The 21,464-nt window shown below is 52.0% G+C and overlaps 1 protein-coding gene across 2 annotated transcripts in view; it reads right to left on the bottom strand.

The window, feature by feature from the left end:
* Positions 1–21,464, bottom strand: part of ATP9A (ATPase phospholipid transporting 9A (putative)) — a 100,596-nt gene that overhangs the window by 17,006 nt on the left and 62,126 nt on the right. For both annotated transcript variants that reach the window (XM_040248141.1, XM_040248142.1), the window contains exons 15-22: positions 17,120–17,281; positions 10,623–10,715; positions 9,360–9,443; positions 7,854–8,024; positions 4,533–4,631; positions 1,918–2,007; positions 1,688–1,832; positions 797–861 (exon numbers count right to left, since the gene is read on the bottom strand). In XM_040248141.1, the coding sequence (XP_040104075.1) occupies positions 797–861; positions 1,688–1,832; positions 1,918–2,007; positions 4,533–4,631; positions 7,854–8,024; positions 9,360–9,443; positions 10,623–10,715; positions 17,120–17,281 (909 nt within the window). The remainder of the gene's footprint in view (positions 1–796; positions 862–1,687; positions 1,833–1,917; positions 2,008–4,532; positions 4,632–7,853; positions 8,025–9,359; positions 9,444–10,622; positions 10,716–17,119; positions 17,282–21,464) is intronic.

The following is a 21,464-nucleotide window of genomic DNA, read 5'->3' as shown; positions in this document are numbered from 1 at the left end:
TCATACAGATTTCAGACCTAACATCTTCTTCAAGGATCATTTAGCTCTGCAACTTCAAGCAACTGTCAACTGGATGAGAACCAGAAAACCAGGGGAAAAAGGTAGAAAGGAAAAAAACATTTTTTGAAAATCCAGATGCATGAATGTATGGGACAAAATGCATCTCTGGCCCTCATTCAAGGCCTTCACACTCTCACTCCACACACAGAGCTAACAACTGTGGGCTCAACTTTCTGGCCTATGGTCATCTCAAGTCACAAAGGACGGAGGGCAGGGCAAACGATTAGTAGAAGGCATACAGTTGACAGGGAAGAAAAAAGAAAAACGACTGTAACACAACCTTTAAAAATCTGCAGCTGCCACAGCATTTTAGGGAGGAGCAAACCATGCCCCATTCTTCCATAATCCCTGAGAGAGGACCCACAGTGTGAAACTAACGCTTTTACTGACAACACTCCCAGGGAAGCATTTGGAGTACATTCGCTGCACCCCAAAAATGCAGCAAGACACTAAAAAAGATTAGGTCTGGGCAAGCAAAGACTCAGCATTTGTCTGTAAGATACCAGGACACAGATCTCTGACTTCCTGGTAGTAACACTAGGTCATTACCAGACCTGGTTCCTTATGCTCTGTAATTCTAATCCAGAATTTCCAGAAGCACCGAAATCTCGGAGGGAAAGAGAAACCCCAGCTAGTGGAGCAGAGCGGCTCCCCCTCTGACACCCTCACGACCACCTAATGCCCTAACGCTGACCCCGGGGCAGAAATCAGCGCACACGCCCCGATCCGTGCTCACCTTTCCCTCCACGCCCACGCCACAGTCCGACTCCTGGATCATGCTGACGTCATTGCCGCCATCGCCTGCGGGGCGCACAGACCAGACAGAAAGGTCAGCAGGGAGGGAGAGGCGAGAGACACGACCGCGCTTTTCCTGGTTACTTTACAGACTTGTCCGCTGCTGCCTCCCGTCGCGGGCTAAGTTTCTGTTCTGTTCTGTCCACTCAGTCTCTCCAACAGCCTGTGGAATCAGCTTCTTATTTTTACAGGCAGAGGAGCTGAGAGTCAGAGGGATCGGGCAACTGGTCGAGGGGCCTGGCTGACTCACTGAGCAAGGGGGCTGTGTCCACGCCGCGGGGGGGTCTACAGCCCCTCGGGGCCTGCCTCCGAGGGGTGGGGGTCCCATCATCATCAGCGATGACAGGTGCTGCCCAGCTTACTGCAACTGCAGCAGGCGCCTCGTAAAGGCTCCGGCCCTTCTGAATCCACCTAGGCACCTCTCCAGGGAACCGCGGGTCCTCTCCCGTTCTACCAATGAGCAGACCGGCTCCCGACGGGGAAACCAAGACCCCCGTGGACCCCCAGCTAAGGAAAACCTGCAGACTGGACCCAGACCCCTCTCCGTAGCGTAGGCTTCTTCACCCCCGGGGCTTTGCAGCGCTGGTATCGCTATTGAACAAGGCACAAACCGAGGAGGAAGGCCCAGAATGCCCTCAGCGTCCTTCTGGGCGCTTTCTCAGAGCAAAGGACTTGAAAATAATGACGGCAGAAACAGGGCCAAAGAGGAGAAGGGGCATCAATGTCACGGCCTGGGTCAAGGGGCCTGGGAACCTGAAGCGCGCGGCCGCGGGGCCCCGCGCAGCCGCGGGCCCGTCCCCGCAGCTGAGCGGCCGCGGCCGGGGGGGCCTACCTACTGCGCAGGTCAGCCTCCCGGTGCGCTCCTGGAGCAGACGCACGATCTGCGCCTTCTGCGTGGGCGCGCAGCGGCAGCAGACCACGGCCGGGCACTGGCAGGCCAGCTCCATGAACTCGTACTCGTAGTACTTGAGGCACACCTGGCAGCAACGGCGGAGAGGGGCTGGGTCGGCCACGGCCCCCCCTCCGCCCCCACGGCAGCTCCCCGGGGGTCCCGGCGCCCACCTCCAGGGAGTCTCCGGAGATGACCAGCGCGCAGTCGTGCTTCCTGCGGAAGGCGTTCAGCTCCAGGTGGGCCTCGCCGCGGTTGGTCACCTGGAAGGGAAGACGGTGAAGGAGGCCTTGCACTCTGAGCCGCCGGGAACAAGTGGCGACTTCCTGGGGCTCCCGTGAGGGCCAGGCCCCTGGCCTAGAACCCCACCCTCCTCTGCCACCGACCCCCGAGCCAGAGCAGCCCCTGTTTGCTGTGACTGTGGGCATCAGGGGGGTCTGCACACCAACCATCCCCTGGCCTTTCCCCCAGGAAGGCTGGGACCCACATAATCAAGGGAAGAGCAAAAAGCCAGTGTCCTTTCATTCTGCTCCCGGCAGTGTGCTAAGCACTATTCCTGCCCTTTCACCCCTTTATTTCTCACAAGGGCTCTTTCAGGCTCTACTGTATGTGCAATGAAACGGACACAGGCACGATGTGTTAGCTTGGCTAGAGGAGCAAGGAAACGGACGCAGGCACGATGTGTTAGCCTGGCCAGAGGAGCACAGCCTGTCCATTTCAGAGCAGGCCTCAGAAGCCAGGCACCTAGCCGGGCAGCTGGCTCTTCCATAATCAGGTGTTAAGTATGATGCACGCTGGGGACCACAGTCTGCCACAACTACCCCACTCCGCTGCTACTCTGCCAAAGCAGCCACAGACAATCCTAAACAGACAGGCAGATCTTGCATTTAAATAAAACTTTATTTAAAAAAAAAAACAGGTGACCAGCACACAGCCATAGTCTGCCAGAATTTCTCGTTACGTCCAACAGTTATGTTCTGTGAAGCCGCTGTGAACGCTCAGTGATTACTGAACCACTGCTGCTGGGGGAATACAGGGCTAGGCTCCTCTGAGCCTCTGGTCACTATATTTCTGTCCATCGGTCATTACAAAACCTTGATTTCTACGTGTCTCTGTTTAAAGACATCTTTGAAAATATATACTGCTGAAATAAGTTAGAGAAAGACAAATACTGCATGCTGTCACTAATACGTGGAATCTGAAAAATAAAATGAATGAATATAAAGAGACAGATACAGAGAACACGCTAATTGTGAACAGGGAAGAGGAGGGGCAAGATAGGGGTAAAGGATTAAAGGATACAAACAACTGTGTATAACATAAATAAGCTACAGACTCTATTGTCTAACACGGGGAATCTAGCCAATATTTTATAATTATAAACGCAGTGCGTGCTAAGGTGCTTCAGTCGTGTCCAACTCTTTGCGATCCCATGGGTTTTAGCCTGCCAGGCTCCTCTGTCCATGGGATTCTCCAGTCAAGAATACTGGAGTGGGGTGCCATTCCCTTCTCCGTATACTATTTAAAAAACTGTAAGCCAATACGTTACACATGTGAAACATATAACGTTGTATATCAACTATACCTCAAAAAGTTTTCTTAGTAATATACATAGGTATACTTGACTAACACTAGACTCATGGCCAACAGGGCCGTAACACCTGAAGGACGCTTATCTCTGGGAGATGCGTCACAGCCTTCTTGCACTCAGGGACATGGTCAGTACTCAGCTCTGTGCTGGGGACCATTTTAAACCGTGAGATTGCTAACAAAAAACCCACAAAAATGCAAAAAAAAAAAAACAGGTGGCACTGAATACACTGAAAGGACCCCTGCGTCCATCTGAGGGCTGGGACGAGACGGCAGAGCGTCGCCTGGCTCCACCTCAGCTGGGAACCTGCTCGGCAGGCGACGCCACTCTGCACGTATACGACTCTGAAGGCAGCTCAAGTATGAATGTTTGGGTGACAAATAAATTTGAATGAGTGGGCAGATCTGCAAATACAGAATCCATGAATAATGAGGATCTGCTGTATCTGCCTCTGTGGGATGCTCGTTGGGCTGGCTATTCCAGAAACCGCTAGATCTCTTGGTGCTATGGACCAAAGGCAGGGGTGGCGGTGGGGGGAGACCCCTAGAACACCTAGAGAACCCCCAGTTGTTTGGCTTGGCGGCTCTGGTGGCAGACACGTAGGACCACCATATTCAGCCCTGGAGGAGACCCGGTGGCTCTCACCTCACGCCTCAGTAAAGCCAATCACAGTTCTCAGCTTCGAGCCCTGGGGTGGCTCCTCTTGCCTGCACTGTTTGGCCAAGGGCTTGCCACCAGGGCAGGGAATTCTCCTTTGCCACCCACCACGCCTCCTTCTAAAGGCCCCCTCAACGGTTTCCTTCAGGAAGGTAGACAGGCCAGTACCTGTGATCTCGAATTTATTTCCGACCCAAGGACTTGGCTTTCAAGGGTTCAGAGACTCATATGCAGTTTCACGTGTACGAGCTTATCTGCATCCCATCTTCTTCTCCAAGGGACCACGGCCCCCAGCAGGTCAAGAGCATGAGTTACCACGAGGTGGTCACCAGGAGCCCCTGCACCACCTCCGGAAGGAATCCTTCAGCCTCACCTGGGCCATTCAGGAAGTCCACCCAAACCAGTGCCCTGAGCTCCCCCTACCCTAGATGGTTAGCGTCCTCCCCCTCCCCCTACAGGGGCCCACGTGAGATTATGAGGTTACAGGGCAAACAGAGCCTCCCACCCTCGCCACAGGGCCCCGAAGCGAGAATGCTTTACCAGCCGAAAAATGTGGATGTCCTGGTTCCTGGTCACCAGATGTGCGTTCTTCGCCGTGCATGTAGCTGTCTCCAGCTTGTCTCCTGTCAGCATCCAAACCTGAAATGACCGCAGGGAAGACGTGCCCTTGGTTAGCCTTCAAGCCGGCCTGTCGCCCGTGTCAGCTGGGTTTCCAAACACATCGCGCTGAACTGATAAGTTCCAACTACCTCTAGGCTTACAATGTCCCCGAAGCACTGCAGGGAAAGCCCTGGTTCAAGGGCTTCAAGACCCTGTGTGCCTGCTGCTGGAGGAGCAAAAACTGGCGCAGCACTTTCGGGAAACTGCCACGTGCTCTGGCAGACACATGAAGCCCAGCCGCTGCCCTCCTAAGCCCCTTTCTGGGAATGTTTCTGAAAGCAGTAAATAATCTCAACGAAGGGGGAGGCTGTATGGACGGGGGATTGCTTCCATGTCCTACAAGAAACTGATTTGTCACGCTGCTGCTGCTGCGAAGTCGCTTCAGTCGTGTCCGACTCCGTGCGACCCCATAGACGGCAGCCCACCAGGCTCCCCCGTCCCTGGGATTCTCCAGGCAAGAACACTGGAGTGGGTTGCCATTTCCTTCTCCAATGCATGAAAGTGAAAAGTGAAGTGAAGTCGCTCAGTCATGTCCAACCCTCAGCGACCCCACGGACTGCAGCCTTCCAGGCTCCTCCGTCCATGGGATTTTCCAGGCAAGAGTACTGGAGTGGGGTGCCACTGCCTTCTCCGATTTGTCACGTTACATGGGGTCTTTCCACACAGTCGGACTCCCCTGTGTGATCTCAGGGGGCTTGAACGTGAAAGTGTTTATCGACTCTCTGCGACCTCATCGAGTGTAGTCCGCCAGGCTCCTCTGTCCATGGGATTCTCCAGGCCAGAACACTGGCGTGGGCTGCCATTCCCTTCTGCAGGGGATCCTCCCCATCCAGGGACCAAACCCGAGTCTCCTGCACTGCAGGCAGGTTCTTTACTTTCCGAGCCACCAGGGACGCCCCAGGGAGCTTCACGCTAGCTGTACACTACCAACGGTAAACATGCCAGGTTCCTCATCACCCTATAACAGAACATTCTGCGTCTCACTGCTGTGGGCTCAGAGAGGGTAGGTGAGCTCCCCAAAGTCACAGGGCTGGCCCCTGTCCTGACCAGGCCCAGAACCCAGATCTGCGGGGTCTAAACCAATGTGCTTCCTGCTCCGCCTGTTCACTCTTTAACTCTGTTCTCTCTGCTCCCAGGACAGGGGGTGGGGGTGCAGGCACCTTAGAGTCATGGGGCAGAGACACCTTGGCATGAGGGGAAGAGCAGGGAAGAAAATAACCATGAAGGTTCTTCACCATGCCGGGCACCGCCTCAGCTCTGTGCATTTAACCAAGTGTTCAGGGCACTGGCCCTTCACACATCCTTATGAGACAGGAAATGGAGGCGCTGTGAAGTCAGGCCACCAGTCAAGGGCCACAGAAGTCCTCGGTGGGAAGGCAGGATTTGAACCCCCAGGATGAAGGCACCAGGCCCTGCTGGGGGCCCCCTGCCTCTGGATTTGACCCCCAGAGTATGTTGGTGTTTTCCCTCCATCTCCCACCTGGTCTTAAAAACAGTGCTGTTGTTCAAGAGGGAGGGGGCATATGTATCCCCTGGCTGACTCATGCTGATGTGTGGCAGAAACCCACACAACATTGTAAAGCAATTATCCTCCAATTACAAATAAATAACAATATTGTTTCAAGTGATCCCAGTTTGGCGCCAGTCTTCAGCGTTCTCTGTAAGAGAGCAAACCCTGGGACAGGAGCTGGAAGGCTAGAGTTCCAGAAAACCATGGAAAGTCCTGAGTGCACTGAGGCTGCATCCCTCACAGGAACACAGGCAGGGCCCCGCGGGGAGGCTCCAGTCCCAGGTCTGTGGTTCCTGGCATGAGAGCCTGCGTGTGGAGCCCGGCCTGGGGGGCTGCACCCGGGAAGGGAGTGAAGGTGAAGTTCCCAAGTTCTAACGCCTCCCGGCCTGTGAAAGACCACCCGTTAGACGGTCATGACAAGCTAGCCAGACCCCTAACTATACACTCCACAATGGAAACCAGCAAAGTCCAGTGCACGCTCTATGAATACAACACCTCTTTTGGAGAGAATGGTTTTAAGGAGGGGAAAAAACCTCAGGACAAAGCCAGTGGCAGAAACTTGGAATCTCCCAGGTTCCTAGAGGAGAGGTCTTAGAAACTGGCGGGAAGAAACAAGACATGCCCCAAGGAGTCAGAAATGGGCCTCTCTGACATCAGACTTTGTGCAGAAATGAGATCTCACTGGCGATTTCCTCGCAATGAACCAGGCCTGTGGGCCAAAGACGAGTGACAGCTTGGTTTGCAATGAGACACGCCCACACACACATGTGAGCCCCCGTGGGCTAGAAGGTGGCCGGAGCTGGTTTATGACCGCAGGCCTCGTGCCTCTTGTTCACACCATCCTGCTCATAAGGACGCCTGCTAGACGGGGGCCCAAGGACGTGGTTGGGTAGAGATAGGCCGCTAACCTACGTTATCCTCAGGAGCTTCTAACCCATAGGGCTTCCCTGGCGGCTCAGATGGTAAAGCATCTGCCTGCAATGCAGAAGACCCAGGTGCAATCCCTGGGTTGGGAAGATCCCCAGGAGAAGGGAATGGCAGCCCACTCCAGTATTCTTGCCTGGAGAACGCCATAGACAGAGGAGCCTGGTGGGCTACAGACCATGGGGTCACAAAGAATCAGACACGACTGAGCAACTAACACTTTGACTTGGTAACCCAAGAGCTTGCTAATCCCTTTCTTGGGTCCACTGAGATAGAACATGCACCCCAGTCGCCCTCTACTGGCCTCTCCAGATTAAACAACTGGATATGAACTTTCTAGCCCCCCATCAGGAGAGCACAAGAACGTGAACACCGCAGGGTGCTGGGGCGGGCGGTCACTCTGCCAGGCGGCCATTCATTCACCTAGACCATAAAACAGCTGGCTGGCTGGCCACTGGACAAGGATGTAACAGACACCCCAAGCATGCAGGATACAGAGGTCCTGAGCTAAGGTGAAGCTCCCGGGCCTGCCTTTATGGAACCCAGTGTGCAGAGGGCAGCCACCAGCGAAAGGACACACAGGACGTCTTCTGAAAGCGGGCTGTCAGCGCAGGAAGGATGGAGCGCTTCAGGTCACCGTCCGAATCTGGCTCCCTATGCTCCCTGTCACTGCTTCCACCCTCTGCCCCATCTCTAATTTTCAGCCTCCGCTGAAGTGCCCGCTCGTCCAAGCCTGGATCTGCGACCAGGCGGCAGGCGCGCCATACCTTGATGCCGGCGTTCCTCAGCGTCTCCAGGGTGGGCCTCACGTCCGCCTGCAGCTGGTCCTCCACCCCCGTCAGGCACAGCAGCTCCATCTCCATCTCCAGGCTCTCGATCACCGTGGCCACTTTCAGGGAGCGGTCATGCACGCTCAGTTTGGCCTGGACATAGCGGGCCTGGGACACACCAGGGACCACAGTCACGCCGTGGGGTGGGGAGGTGCACGGCAGGCCAGGCCCACTTAGGGCAGGGACCCCAGCCCCTGGGTGAACCTCAAAGTGGTGAAACTGAGATCTTCGGCCTTCTTCCAAGTTCATCAGCCCAGACACCGGAGGTGGAGAGACCAGAGTCCCAGCCTTTGCTCTATGCTCACCTGCTGTGCAACTCCCAGCAGGTCGCTAAACTTCTCTGAGCCTCAGTTGTCTTCCTCCACGAAAAGACAATAATAGCCCCGACTGGACTGAGTTTTCACAAGGATTAGCACAACTCTAGACCTCAAAAAACAGCAGGTTCTCCCCCATAAACATACACTGTAACCAAGAACCAGGTTGTCTAAAGACGACATCCCACTTCCAAAGACTATTGACCCAACCCTTCCGTTTAACTCCTCTTTATACGGTTAGCAAGGATATGGTCATTTCAAAGCATATGCCTTTAAAGTTCAGAAAACGGCAGAATGCATCAGGGCTAGCACTCCTGTTAAATCAAACTTCACAGAGAACTCACGCCTGTGAAAGGGACAGACTCAAGCACAGTTTCTCCGGATGGAGCAGGTCAAGGCCCCCAGAAGCCTCTCCCTGCAGTCTGCTCTCTCTCTCCCTTCCAGTCATGTATAAATATAGTCGTTCAGCTTTGCGCCAGGACAGGGGGTACAACAAGGACCCCTCCTCAAGGAGCACACAGTCCATGGGACAGGATGACAATTAACAAGACACATTTATACCGGAAGCCTTGGCTGTGAAAGTCAGCGACCTAGTTCACAGCCAACACTTTCTACAGCTTAAAAAACATCAGAGCCTCAAGAAAGTTCACAATTTCAAATTTAAAGGTTTCATTTCAAATTTCCTAGAAGATTTACAATTTCTACCCTAAGTGCTGGGGTACAAGAGCAAACCAGACCAATAAAGTTTGCTCTCAAGAAGACTTTATTCCAAAAAGAAGATATTAAAAAGAGCGTTGAAATATACACATAAAGAAAGTCGTCGTATTACAGCTGTTGATAAATGCAAATGAAGAAAGCTCAACAGGGTGACAGTGGGAAGGGATGAGGTAGGATTGCCTTAGATGGGGAGCCAGGAAGACTTCTCGGAGGAGGAAGCACTTGAGCTGAGACCCAAAGGCAGCAAGCGAGGGGGGCCACGGGGTTCCAGGAGGGAGGAAAGTTCTAGGCAGAGAGAAGAACCTGGTGTGCTCAGAAATGACATCAGCCTGGGCCAGAGCAGAAGAAAGGGAGGGAAGATGGCGAGGGGGGCGGGGCTCAAAGCCAACAGAAAATCACAGAACCCACTTACCTCAAAATCTTGATACTGTTCCTCTGCTAGAGATTTCTTCGCCACCACGAGCACCCGGAGACCCTCCCGGGCCATGTTCCCACACTGAAAAGCAGGCGCCGGTCAGTGGAGAGCCGCACTGAGAGCTGAGTCCCCACCTCTCCCTGGGGATGGCTGGAGGCTGAAGCAGATGGGACCCCCTTCCAGTCCAGGGAGGACCCCTGGCAAATCACAACACCGCTTCCTCCTAAAGCCGTCTCCCTGAGCAAACCTTCTAAAAGGGGTTCAAAATTTAACTCAACACAGTCTGACTTAAATCTGGATATTTCTGGCTCATTGGAAAAACTGCACCTCTGACAAGAGCACTTTCCCAAATGACCACAGTCAATGACCACAAGGCAACTGTCCCATGAAACACAGCTGTCAGCTGAGGAATGTGCCAATATGTTCGACACACACCGTGTGCCTCTGCCAGAAAGCACACCCCGGCCCGTCTCAGTCACCTGCCTCCCCTGCCCGGCCCGTCGGCATGTGGGACTGCTATCTCGCCCATCAGAAATGTACTGTCACTGAATTTAAAATGTGAATTCTGCACCTGGAGCTGCAAGCTGACACAGAAACGGCCTGAGACAACGGGCAGTTCCTCCCCTCCAGGGTATGGCCAGTTCCCACGTCACAGCCTGGGACAAGGCAGCCCAGGGCTGGGGCCCCACGATGCCCACCTCCTGGTACCCACATCCCTGTATGATCACCCGCTCTGAGGATGCAATGGACCCAGGGCCTTCTTCCCGACAGACAGAATGCAGCTAAGTGAGGGAAGGTTGTTTCAGAGAAGGCAGCTCCTGTTTAACCTCTGTTTCCGTGCTTGCTGTCTCTGACAAAGCCAGGGCCACGTGCGTGCTGCCTTACGCACAGACCCACAGCACGAGGAACACGGCTGCCTCCAGCCAAGAGCCACTGCAGAGCTGAATCCCGCCCCCAATTGCTAAGCGAGCTCAGAAGCGGGTCCTGCCCCAGTTGAGCCCTCAGATGAGACCCCTGCCCTGTGCGACCCCTTGACCCCGCCCTGAGACCTGAGCAGAGGGCCTGGCTGAGCTGTGCCTGAAGCGCTGATTCACAAAAGTTGTAAGAAACAACCCATCTTTCTAAGCTGCTGAATTTGGGGGTGACGTGTTACACAGCCACAGCAAACGCACACAGGCGCCCGCCTCCCCATTCCACACGAGGGACAGGCTCCAGAACCCGCTTCCTGGGCCCCATGTCCGTGCGCCATGTCCCGCTTACCTCTTCCTCCAGCCAGTCGTTATACTGCACGATGCCCGCCATGACCACATCCGCGCCCTTCATGTAGAACGTGATCTCCCCGGTTGACTCGTCCTGGAGAAGGGGCGAGGGGCGAGAAGCATGAACACACGGGAGGAGCCTGCCTTCCACGCCAGCGCCCGCTGCCACGAGCGGTGCCACACGAAGTGTCCTTCTGCAGCGGGTGTCGCTGTGTGTTCTCACTTGGCCAGAGATGAAAATCGAGACGGGGGTGGGGTGGGGTGGGGGCTCACTTTGGGGCAAAGGCCACAGAAGAGAGAAGAAAACTCAAAGCACTTGGAAGATCGTTAAAGGATGAAAGCAAGATCACTAGGACTGAAGAACTCTGTTTTCACAGGCATCCCTATTCTAACAGGAACAGGCTCCCACACTGGAAAACCGTTTTAAACTGATACACAGGGCTGCCAGCGTGGCTGAAAGGTGGTCTACCGGAAAGAGTTTGGGAAGTAAGATAATTCTCGGGGTCAGGGCTTCTCCGCCTTGGTGATGTTAACACTAGGTAGGGGCTGGAGAATTCTTTGCCACCAGAAGGCTGGGCTGTGCACTGCACCATCTCTGGCAGCATCCCTGGGCCTCTCCCAACTAGATGCCAGCAGCAAGCCCCATGCCGACAACCAAAATCTCTCCAGATATGAACAAACACCCCCTGGAGGACGCAGCGCCTCAGCTGAGAACCACCAATCTAGGCAAAGCTGGACCCTAAATGAGGTCCAGCTGGACCCTAGCTCACCCTTGACTCGAGGACTCAGCTGGAGAAGAAGGTACGCAGATTCTCAGTCCACACCGACCAGCTGTTCTGGGAAGAGGGTGACATCGCATCCCAGGCATCAGATGCTTAGACCCAGCACTAGCTCCCGGCTGTGTGCACCTGGACAGACTGCTTCTCATCTCTAGACCTCGCTGTCCTCCTCCGTGAAGCTAGGATCCTAACAACTCTAACCACGTGGCTTGCTGGGGCTTAAGTGAGATAATCTACATATAGCAGCGAGCAAAGGGCTAACACCTACAAAACGGCTGGCCCAGTGTTATTACTCCTGTTGGAATGACAGTAACTCCTCGAGACCCTCAGCTGCACTGCTTATAGAAAACAGGGGTCTGAATGAGGGTGGTTTTGTCCCCAGGGGACTTCCAACTCGTCTCAACATGTATCTGACTGTCTCAACCTGGAGGTGCTACCCGCATATAAAGGCTAGAGAACAAGGATGCTGCTACCCATCCTAGGGGCTCCCCAGGGGGCTCAGTGGTAAAGAACCCGCCTGCCAATGCAGGAGGTGTGGCTTCAATCCCTGGGTGGGGAAGATCCTCCGGAGAAGGAAATGGCAACCCACCCCAGTATTCTTGCCTGGGAGATCCCATGGACAGAGAAGCCTGTAGGCTACAGTTCATGGGGTCACAAAGAGCTGGACATGACTTACCACGTGAACAACAACAATCAGCCTGCGATGCCCAGGACAGTCCCCGCAAAAGAGAACCATCCGACCCCGAACGTCAGTAGTGTGCAAGTTGAGAAGCCCTGGCTTTAGGGAACTGATGGTGCAACTGCTGATTCTTATCCCATGACTCTTTCCTCAATGACCTTCATCACAGGAAACCTGGAGGCAGTGGAGACGGGCAAGGGGAACAGCCCAACCACCAGCCCCTGCGCCTAAACTCTGCTGCCCCAGGAAGCCCAGAATGCATGGTCTCTAAGCTCCTCATGGATACCCAGTGCCAAACCAGTGGTACAGTTTCATCTTCTGAAGTAACTTCTGAGCACCTCTGATCACTGACCATCTTCCCAAACAGTGTGCTCACTCGTGAAAGCGCCCACGGGCCACGACGAAGCGCCTACGTTTAGCTGCAGCACAAATGCAGGCTACTTCTCTGATGGACTTTGCATCTGTGCCTGCTTGTGACCCGGGCCAGAGACAGCTATGGGGCCTGAACATGAACACATCAGGTTTCTCTTTCTGCTCGTTTCGTTTCCCCTTCACCCAAAAGGCGCTGTGGGAAACAGTGCCCCCCACCCCAGCTTCGTCTGCTCCAGAAAGGGCTCAGAAGAGCCTGGGCATCTCGGCCAATATAAATACTGCACCGACTCTCTCCTCCCCTTAGTCACTTCCTCTCACCAAGTTCATCGCAAGGTTACTCCGTTCCCATATTATGGCAAGATTACGCTGTAAATTTACAGAGATCTGCCCGTTGCGTTGCATCGTTTGGGGGCCTCATCTTTTTCCACTGTGGTCTGATTCTGGCACCTGTTCAAAGGCTTCTTTTATTCAGACAACAACAAGGGTCATTGGGTCTCTACCAACGATCCGACTTCGGCACGCCGCATGGGAAGGGTGTGGGAAGGGCAATGGAACATCTTGTAAAACAACGAAAACAAAACCAGCGGCCCAGAGCCGAACACACAAGCCCCAAGGAAACCGGCTTCTCGAACCTGGCCGACCTTCTCAGAAGACAGTCACGCAAAGACCAGACCTTGCTTTGTGAGTGTTCAGATGCTGCTCAGTTCCGCCCACAAGCTCACAGGTGTTTGAGGCTTGACGGGGACTTCCCTGGTGGCCCGGAGGTTAAGAATTCACCTTGCAATACAAGGGACACGAGTTTGACCCCTGTTCGAGGAACTAAGATCCCACATGCTGGAGAGCAGCTAAGCCTGAGCACCATAACTAGGGCCCGTGTGCTGCAACCAAGACCCAACTGAGCCAAATAAATAAATAAAAATAAAAAACTAACTGTCAACAGTCACTAAACCAAGTTGAGAACCGTTTTGTAATAACTGAGGGCAAACCTCCTCACATCAGGTAACTGGACCAACAACAGGCAGAAAAGATGGACACCTGGGAACAGAGCTTCTTAGCCCTGGCACGACGACCATGCGGGGTGGAACATTCTTTGTTAGGAGGCTGTCCTGGTCTCTACCCACTAGATGCCAGTGGCACCACCCTCTGAGTTGTAACAACCAAAAAATGTCTCCAGACGTCCCCACGTCCCCTGGGGGTAAGATGGCTCCAGAATGAGAGACATTTGGTGAAAGGAGGACAGTGAGCTTTGTGCAGAGAGGTAAGCTAGTCCCACGGCCCTGAGCTGCACTCAGCAAAACCAAAGACAAAGAGGGAGATGGGTCAGGAAATACAAATATCAGCAAAATAGCTCGCATTTCATTAAAGACAACTAACCAAGATGGACGTGCACAGATTCACTGTTTGTACTGAGACACAGAAAACAATCTAAGTGTCCAGGAAAGCGACCTTTGATTAAATGATGCTACATTTTTTCCAACAGAACGCTAAGCGCTCATAAAAATCATGTTTTAATGACAGGAGAATATTTTTAGCATACCTATCGTTCAATGGAGGGGGTGGGATTTTACAAAGTTTTAGGTAGAGTTTGATGTCAATTTTATAAAAATGTGTGTGGCTATTTACACTCATTTATGCTTAGAGAAAGAAACAGAAGGGAAATTCCTTGGAAAGGCAGGAGTGAGTGAGTCAGTCTTGGGTGGTGGAAACACAGATGGATGGATCTACCCCCCTGCTTTAACATGTATTTGTTCTGAATGCCTTAGATGGCTGCTGATTTTTCAAAGTATGACCTGGGAAGGACAGACAGCCCATCCAACAGTATCCCAGACATACACCCCATTCTTGCTGTGGGCAGAGCCAGGGGTCACAGCTCATAAACTATGACGCGAGCCTGGGCATGAGAGCCCTTTGCAACACACGGGAGGGGACGTACTGCGCCCGCTTCTACAACAGCTGATATCGGGACTATCTGATGATGACTCAACCCCCAAATGACTCCAGCAGAGCCCACGGCCCTAGAACTTGGCAAAATAATGGCTAGGACAAAATTAAAGTAGGAGATAATGGCTCTAATTCCTCCGGAAACACCCACCCACAGGATTCATGTGGCTGCTTCCAGGCCATGGACGTTCTTGACATCAGACATGAAGTCAAGATGTGGTTTGAAGGTACGGGGCAGGCAGGGTGCAGGCCAGTGGGAAAGCAGGAGCTGCAAGGCAGAAAAAGCCCTCGTCCCACTTAAAAACTGCCAAGGATATACATCCGGTAGAGTCTGAGGACCTACTGGCCTCAGGGACATAAAGCCCCTTAAAGGGTGTTGTTTTCAAGGCACGTGCCCTGCTGCGTGTCACTGGACCATCAGAACCATGTCTAACTTTAACCTGGAGAAGCGGCCTCTTCAGTGACTCCCACGTCCCCCATCAAGTGAGGGGGTTGGACCCAGTGACCCGCTTCGGATAACAGAAGGAGCCAAAGTGTGTCTGCTGCTGCTGCTGCTGTTTAATCGCTAAGTTGTGTTTGACTCTTTGGCAACCCCATGGACTATAGAGCCCACCAGGCTCCTACGTCCATGGGATTTCCCAGGCAAGAATGCTGGAGTGGGCTGTCATTTTCTTCTCCAAAAGCATATCTATTCTCCAATTAAAATTAATTTTTTTTAAATCAGATTTTTTTGGTAAAATATAAAACTAATTAAAAATAAAAGCAATTTTAAGGCAGGACTTAAAAGGGCATCTACAGCTTCCTTCATGTAAAGCTCAAAGAGACAAAGTCAGTCCGTGGTAGAAATGGGACAGCGGTTAGGCCCTTGTGGGGAGGAAGGATGCCAAACCAGAAAGGGTCACAGGGAGCTTCTGGGGTGGCGGTGGAGGCGTTTTGGCCTTGTTCTGGGTGCCAGGCAAGTTGGGCTAATTTTGCAAACACTTAAGCTGCACATTTATGAAGTCTGCACCTTTCTCTGTGTACGCTGTACTTCCATAAAAGTTTCAAAAAATTTAAAAAGAAAATCTGAAACATCCAGGCCAAAATGACACGCTGCTGCGTGATCACACGTTTTTCAGTAACTTTTGTGATTGTACGAATGAAAAATCACCGAAAATATTTTACTACGATAAAGGTGTCAAGACTATTCAATGGGGAAACAATGGTCTCTGCAACAAACGATGCTGGGACAACTCTATATCCACAGGCAAAAGAATGGAGCTAAAACCCCCACCTCACACCATACACAGGCCTCACTCAAAACGGACTGATGATCAGAAGAGATAAAACTACAAAAACTTTTCAGAGAAAACACGGGGGTGAATTTTCATGACCTTGGGTTTAGTTCATGACTCTTAGGTATGACACCAAAATCAAGAGCAACAAAGGAAAAAAGTAAATTGGACTTCATCAAAATGAGTAACTTACGTGCATGAAAAGAATTTTATCAAGAAAACAAAAACATAAGCTAGAGTATGAGAGAAAATATTGGTATGTCATATCTCTGATAAGGGACCTAGACCCTTATCAAGAGACCCTTATGAACTCTTACAACGGTAAAAGCCAATTAATAAGTGGGCAAATGACTTGAACAGACATGTCTCCATGGAAGAAATACAAGCGACCAATAAGGATATGTCAAGATGCTCAACATCATTAGCTGTTAGGAAAATGCAAATAAAAACCACAATGAAATACCACTTCACGGCAACCAGGATAGCTACAATGAAAAGAAAATGGAAAGTAACAGGCATTGAGGAAGAAAAACCAGAACTTCACATGGTAGAATGTAAAGAGTGTATCATTTTGCAGAAAAGTTGTGGCAGTTTCTCATAAAGTTAAAAGAGAATTATCCAGCAGTTGGGAAACAGACCCAACAATTCCACTGCTAGGCGTCTATCCTGGGGAACTGAGAATAGGTACTTACATCCTTTTACATGAGTGTTCACAGTAGCCAACTATTCACAATAGCCAAAAGGTGCAGACAGCCCAAATGCCCACTCATGGGTGAATGGATAACCAACATGAAATATTATTATTCAGCCATAAAAAGGGATGAAGCATGGATACAGGCAACAGCATGGATGAATCTCTAAAACTTTAGGCTAAGTGAAAGGAGCCAGGAATATTGTGTGATCTCATTTAGATGAACTGCCCAGAACAGGTAAATCCTAGGGACAGAAAGAAGACTGGAGACTTCCAAAGACGACAGGCAAGGAGGTTTGAGGAGTGCCTGCTTAATGCTATGAGGTTTCCTTTGGGGGTGATGCAAGTGCTTCAAAACTACAGCAGTGATGGCTGTACGACATTATCAATGTACTAAATAAATGGTAATAATCACGTCAGGAATTTCACCTCAATAGAAAAGAAGATATTTTAATTAAATCAACGAATATACAATGAGAAATGTTTTATTACCAAGAGTTGCCCGATCTACACTCATTAGACCTTTCGTTCTGAAATGGGGTTGACCAAAAAGCTGAGCAGCTATCAGAGATCTGTCCAACTGAAGAACAAATTCTCTTACTGCAGAGGGAACTGTATCCTCTTGTTAGTCTGAACAACAGGCAATACTAGAGGAAAGAGAGGGATAAGAAAGAACGTCCAGCCAGAGACACACACCAGACTTAGGTGTGTTTTTAAAAAAACAAAAACAAAATTTTTAGCCATAAACGAAAGACAACTCACCCTCACGATGATGCCCATGCGTTTGCTTTCGTAGGTAAAGGGGAAGAGCTGCAAGATGGTGAAGTTCAGGATCTGGTCGCCAGGGGTCCTCAGCTGCACGGAAGACTGGTCGCGGCCCACCAGCGTTAAGCCCACACTTTCGGTCCACTGCACCAGGGCCACCTAAACGAGACGAGGGCCGAAGGTCAGACACACAGGCGGGCGTCCCGGTGCACGGGTCAAGCAAACAAACAGGAAGGTGGACGGGCACGCAGAGACAGGCGAGCCTGAGCGGAGCCTGCGTCCCTCGGGGTGGCCATGCTGGCCCGGTGACACGCCAGTACCCCACTCGGGCCTGCGGGGGCCCCGGGCTCACGGCTGCCTTCTCCTCCCTTGAGCAGCCATAAGGCAGACTGTGGAGAGAGCTACACAGGTTCAAGGGTGACCAGTGCAACCAGGGGTCCCGTCGGGAAGAATCTGCACCAAGCAAACTGCAAATACCGGGAAAGAAGGAGCACGATGTGGGCTTGGGCTTGGGCGGGGCGGTGGTGGTGGGGCCCTCACGTCCAAGCTCCCCATTGAACCTCACGAACACCCAACCAGGAGGGACTCTGCAGTAGCTCTCCATTGGGCAGCTCTGCCCTCCAAGGGCACAGTGTTGGTTGTCACGGCCAAGCACAGGGTGGACATTTGCTCTTGGCATCTTGTGGGGAGGCCAGGAACTGCTAAATATTCTACACCACACGGGACAGCCCCCTCCCCGACAGAGAATCACCCCCACCCAACCCACCCGGCAGGCCTGATGAGGGTGAGAACACTGGTCTGTGCCGGTGAGGAGACCGAGGCTTGGAGAAGCTCCCAAGTTGTGAGTGGTGATGTTCCGGGGCCGAACCTGGATTCACCTGGTGCACAGCCATGCCCTCCACCACCCTCTGCACTAGCTAGGGGGCTGGTCCAGTCACCAGCTAAAGGTTTTTACAGCCTGAGCAAGGCTTGCTTTGCTGCCCATCAAAAGGCACGGAGGATGCAGACTCCAAGGTGAGGACCAGACCGCTGGGGACGGCAGCCGGCAAGGGCCCGAGCCCCAGCTGGAGGTGGCTGCCCCCCGGGAATGGGGGTCCAGGCTGGGCACAGCTTCCAGCTTCTCAAGAAAAACCAGAAACCTGACCTTGTCCCCGAGCGTTCTCAACTTTTCAATGTAAGCAAGTAAGCTGCATGTTTTCAATGTCTGTGAAGAAAATGAAACGTTCATCTGCAGATGAGTCTGGCCTGGGGTCTTCAGGGAAAGAAGGAAAGAGGAGCAGAAAAGGGAGGATCTGGGAAGGGCTGACCACCCAGCCCCGACCCCCCCGCTGCCAAAGGAAGGGGGACGGCAAGGGTGAAGAGCTACGCTGTGTGGATGACAGCGTCTTGTTTCCTTGTCAGAAGAGCCCACGGAGGCAGGAACTGCCAAGCTCCACATGGGGGATGAAGAAGCAGACAGAGACGGGAGGGGAGCTGCTCCCAACCGGCAGCTACGACAGGCTGAGATGAGATCTAACCCTAGGTCCAGCAGACCCGAGGCCCAAGACAAGTGCCCGTCCTGGGCCATCCAGGCGCCCATTCTCAAAACACCAGGTGCATGCACCTCAGCGCATCCTCAGTGAGCGCCTGGCCACCCTGACTCCCGTCACCATCAGAAAGTTGGCAGGAGGCACCGGGGGCAGAGTAACAGCCCCAAACATGTCCATCTCCTGGTCCCCACCGACCTCCGCCTCCAAAGAGAGGGCTAATCAAGTAACTTTTTTTTAATGTGGCCCAGTTTTTAAGGCTTTATTGAGTTTGTCATGCTACTGCTTCTGTTTCACATTTTGGCTTTGGGGCCACAGGCGTGTAGGGTCTTAGCTCCCCAACCAGGGATGGACCCACATCCTCTGCACTGGAAGGTGACAGCTTAATCACTGGACTGTCAGGGAAGTCCCAAGTAGTAATTTATTTTTTGCTACTAACTTGTGTAAGTCTTCAGAAATGCATTCATGTAACTGTTTGTTCTAATCACTCTGAATTTCAGTATGGCCTGTCTTCTCTGCTAACAATTTTCTTTCAAAGTTTAAAATAGAAAAAAATCAGTAAAGATTTTTAAAATCTCATCCATATATATGAAAAAGAACATTGAGTAGTAAGTAGCTCAGCTGGTAAAGAATCCATCTGCAATGCAAGAGACCCCAGGTCGATTCCTCAGTCGGGAAGATCCACTGGAGATCATTCCAGTATTCTTGGGCTTCCCTGGTGGCTCAGAATCCACCTGTAATGTGGGAGACCTGCATAGTCCACGGGGTTGCAAAGAGTGGGACACAACTGAGCGACTTTCACTTTCATTAAAATGCTCACTGGGTAATACGCATGAAGAGAAATTCCTTCCAGCTTTTCCTTTTCTCCATGTGTACTACTGAAATATTTTGGCATATACATGTATTTCTTTTATTTTTACCATTTTAAATTTTGATTAAGTAAATAAATATCCCTACACAATGTGAGATATTATAAATACCTAGGTCTATACAAGACTCAAAAGCTTGACTAAATTTACATCCTCCTTTACATACCAATTTAATAACAAACAAAAAATAATTCTTCCTCTGATGCTTTCTAACACGACTGCTAGGGAACAGATTTTTTTTCATCCTTGCTTTTGAACAACTATTACTTCACTCCTTAAAAATGTATTTAATTGTTCTGAAATGATGTGAAAAGTCTGAGATATTGGGCTTCAAGGAGATACGCTAAGTCCCCGAAAGCCTGTCCTTAATGTCAATCAAGAGGACTTCACTGGTGGTCCAGTGGTTAAGAGTCCACCTGCGAACGCAGAGGACACGGCGCCGGTCCCTGGTCCAGGAAGGTTTCACCCGCTGCGGAGCGGCTCGGCCCGTGTGCCACGACTACTGAGCCCACACGCCCTAGCCTTCGTGACGAGAGAGGCCCCTACGGTGAGAAGCCTAGCACCGTGATGACGAGCAGCCCCAACTCACTGCACCAAGAGAGCCCGCGCGCAGCAACGGAGCCCCAGTGCTGGCCCAAGAAAAGGAGAAAGAAAAAGGAAGGATCCGAAATGGGAAGCGGCTTTCAGAGCTGTGGGGGCACTTCTGGCCTCAGCCGGCCCAGATGCCCCCTGGCACAGATCCCACAGGACTGCACTGGAGGGAAAGCTGAACCGGAAATCTCCAATGAGCACCAGCAACACGTGCTCCCAGGGAAGCGTGAGCTACAAGGCCTTGGAAACATCTTCTCAGCCTGCATTCTGCCACAGCAACACCCCCACCGCCCCCACCCTCACCCCCGGGGTCCAAGGTCCTAATCAAAAGCTCGCAGGTCTCCTCAGGGGCCGATTCCAACAGGATATGAGTCCTGCAGGGGGCCATTCTTTCTCACCTTCTACTCTGTTACTTCAACTAACATTAAGTCAGCCTTAATTTAAAGCTGATCTCTATCCGAAGACATAAAATCGCCTGGGGCCTACTCAAGAAGAGAGCCGTTTAGAATGGGGGGGGGGGTGGCTGGCTATCTAGGCCTTCTCAACTGCGGTGGAGACAGACATTTCAGGGGTCAAGAAGGGATGCTAGCTATCCCTTCGCAGAACAAGACGATGGGAGTAAGGCTACTTCTTCCCCTAGGCAGTGAGAGCTTTAGTTCAAAAGAATCATTTCATATTGCCAAATCATCAAGTATCACCCGGGGTATCACTGAGTCTCACTGAGTAGGGATCTCAGAGGGCCTTGGGTGAAGCTATCTAGAAGTCAAAACGGCAGCAGAAAAAGACATCGCGTAAAGTGGCTCACTGTTAAAGAACCAGCCTGCCAACGCAGGAGACACAGGTTCGATCCCTACATAGCGAGTATCTCCTGGAGGAGGTCATGGAAACCCACTCCCAGTACTCTTGCCTGGAGAATCTCACGGACGGAGGAGCCTGGCGGGCTACAATCCACGAGGTCACAAAGAGCTGGACAGGATTGAGCATTCACGCATGCATTAGGTAAATGAATCAACAAATTAAGAGTCAAAGGCAAATGCTAGAAACCAAGGAAGTGCCAGAGGCGGGATCTGGCTCTGTGAGTTGGCTGCATATCCCGATTTGGGTCAGGGGAAAACAAAACAAAACAAAACAAAACAAAACGGAGTCTGCCACTCTACCCTGCCCCCACGAAAATAAAAGCCCATCTGAAGAACTCTCGCCAGAGCTGCCCATGAAAGGGCTTTTTCATCACTTGTTGGTCAGCACCGAGCCATCTGTGATAAGTTTTAATAATTTTCCCTTTGTACCTGGGAATGTGTGCTTGGGAATTACGCCAGGCAGGCTAAAGAGCCTTGAATTCTTGTCAAAAGCAGGATA

Source organism: Oryx dammah, unplaced genomic scaffold (genome assembly GCF_014754425.2).
Source record: "Oryx dammah isolate SB20612 unplaced genomic scaffold, SCBI_Odam_1.1 HiC_scaffold_10, whole genome shotgun sequence".
Taxonomy (NCBI): domain Eukaryota; kingdom Metazoa; phylum Chordata; class Mammalia; order Artiodactyla; family Bovidae; genus Oryx; species Oryx dammah.
The sequence above is the reverse complement of the archived record's forward strand: the minus strand, read 5'-3'. Positions and strand labels throughout refer to the sequence as shown.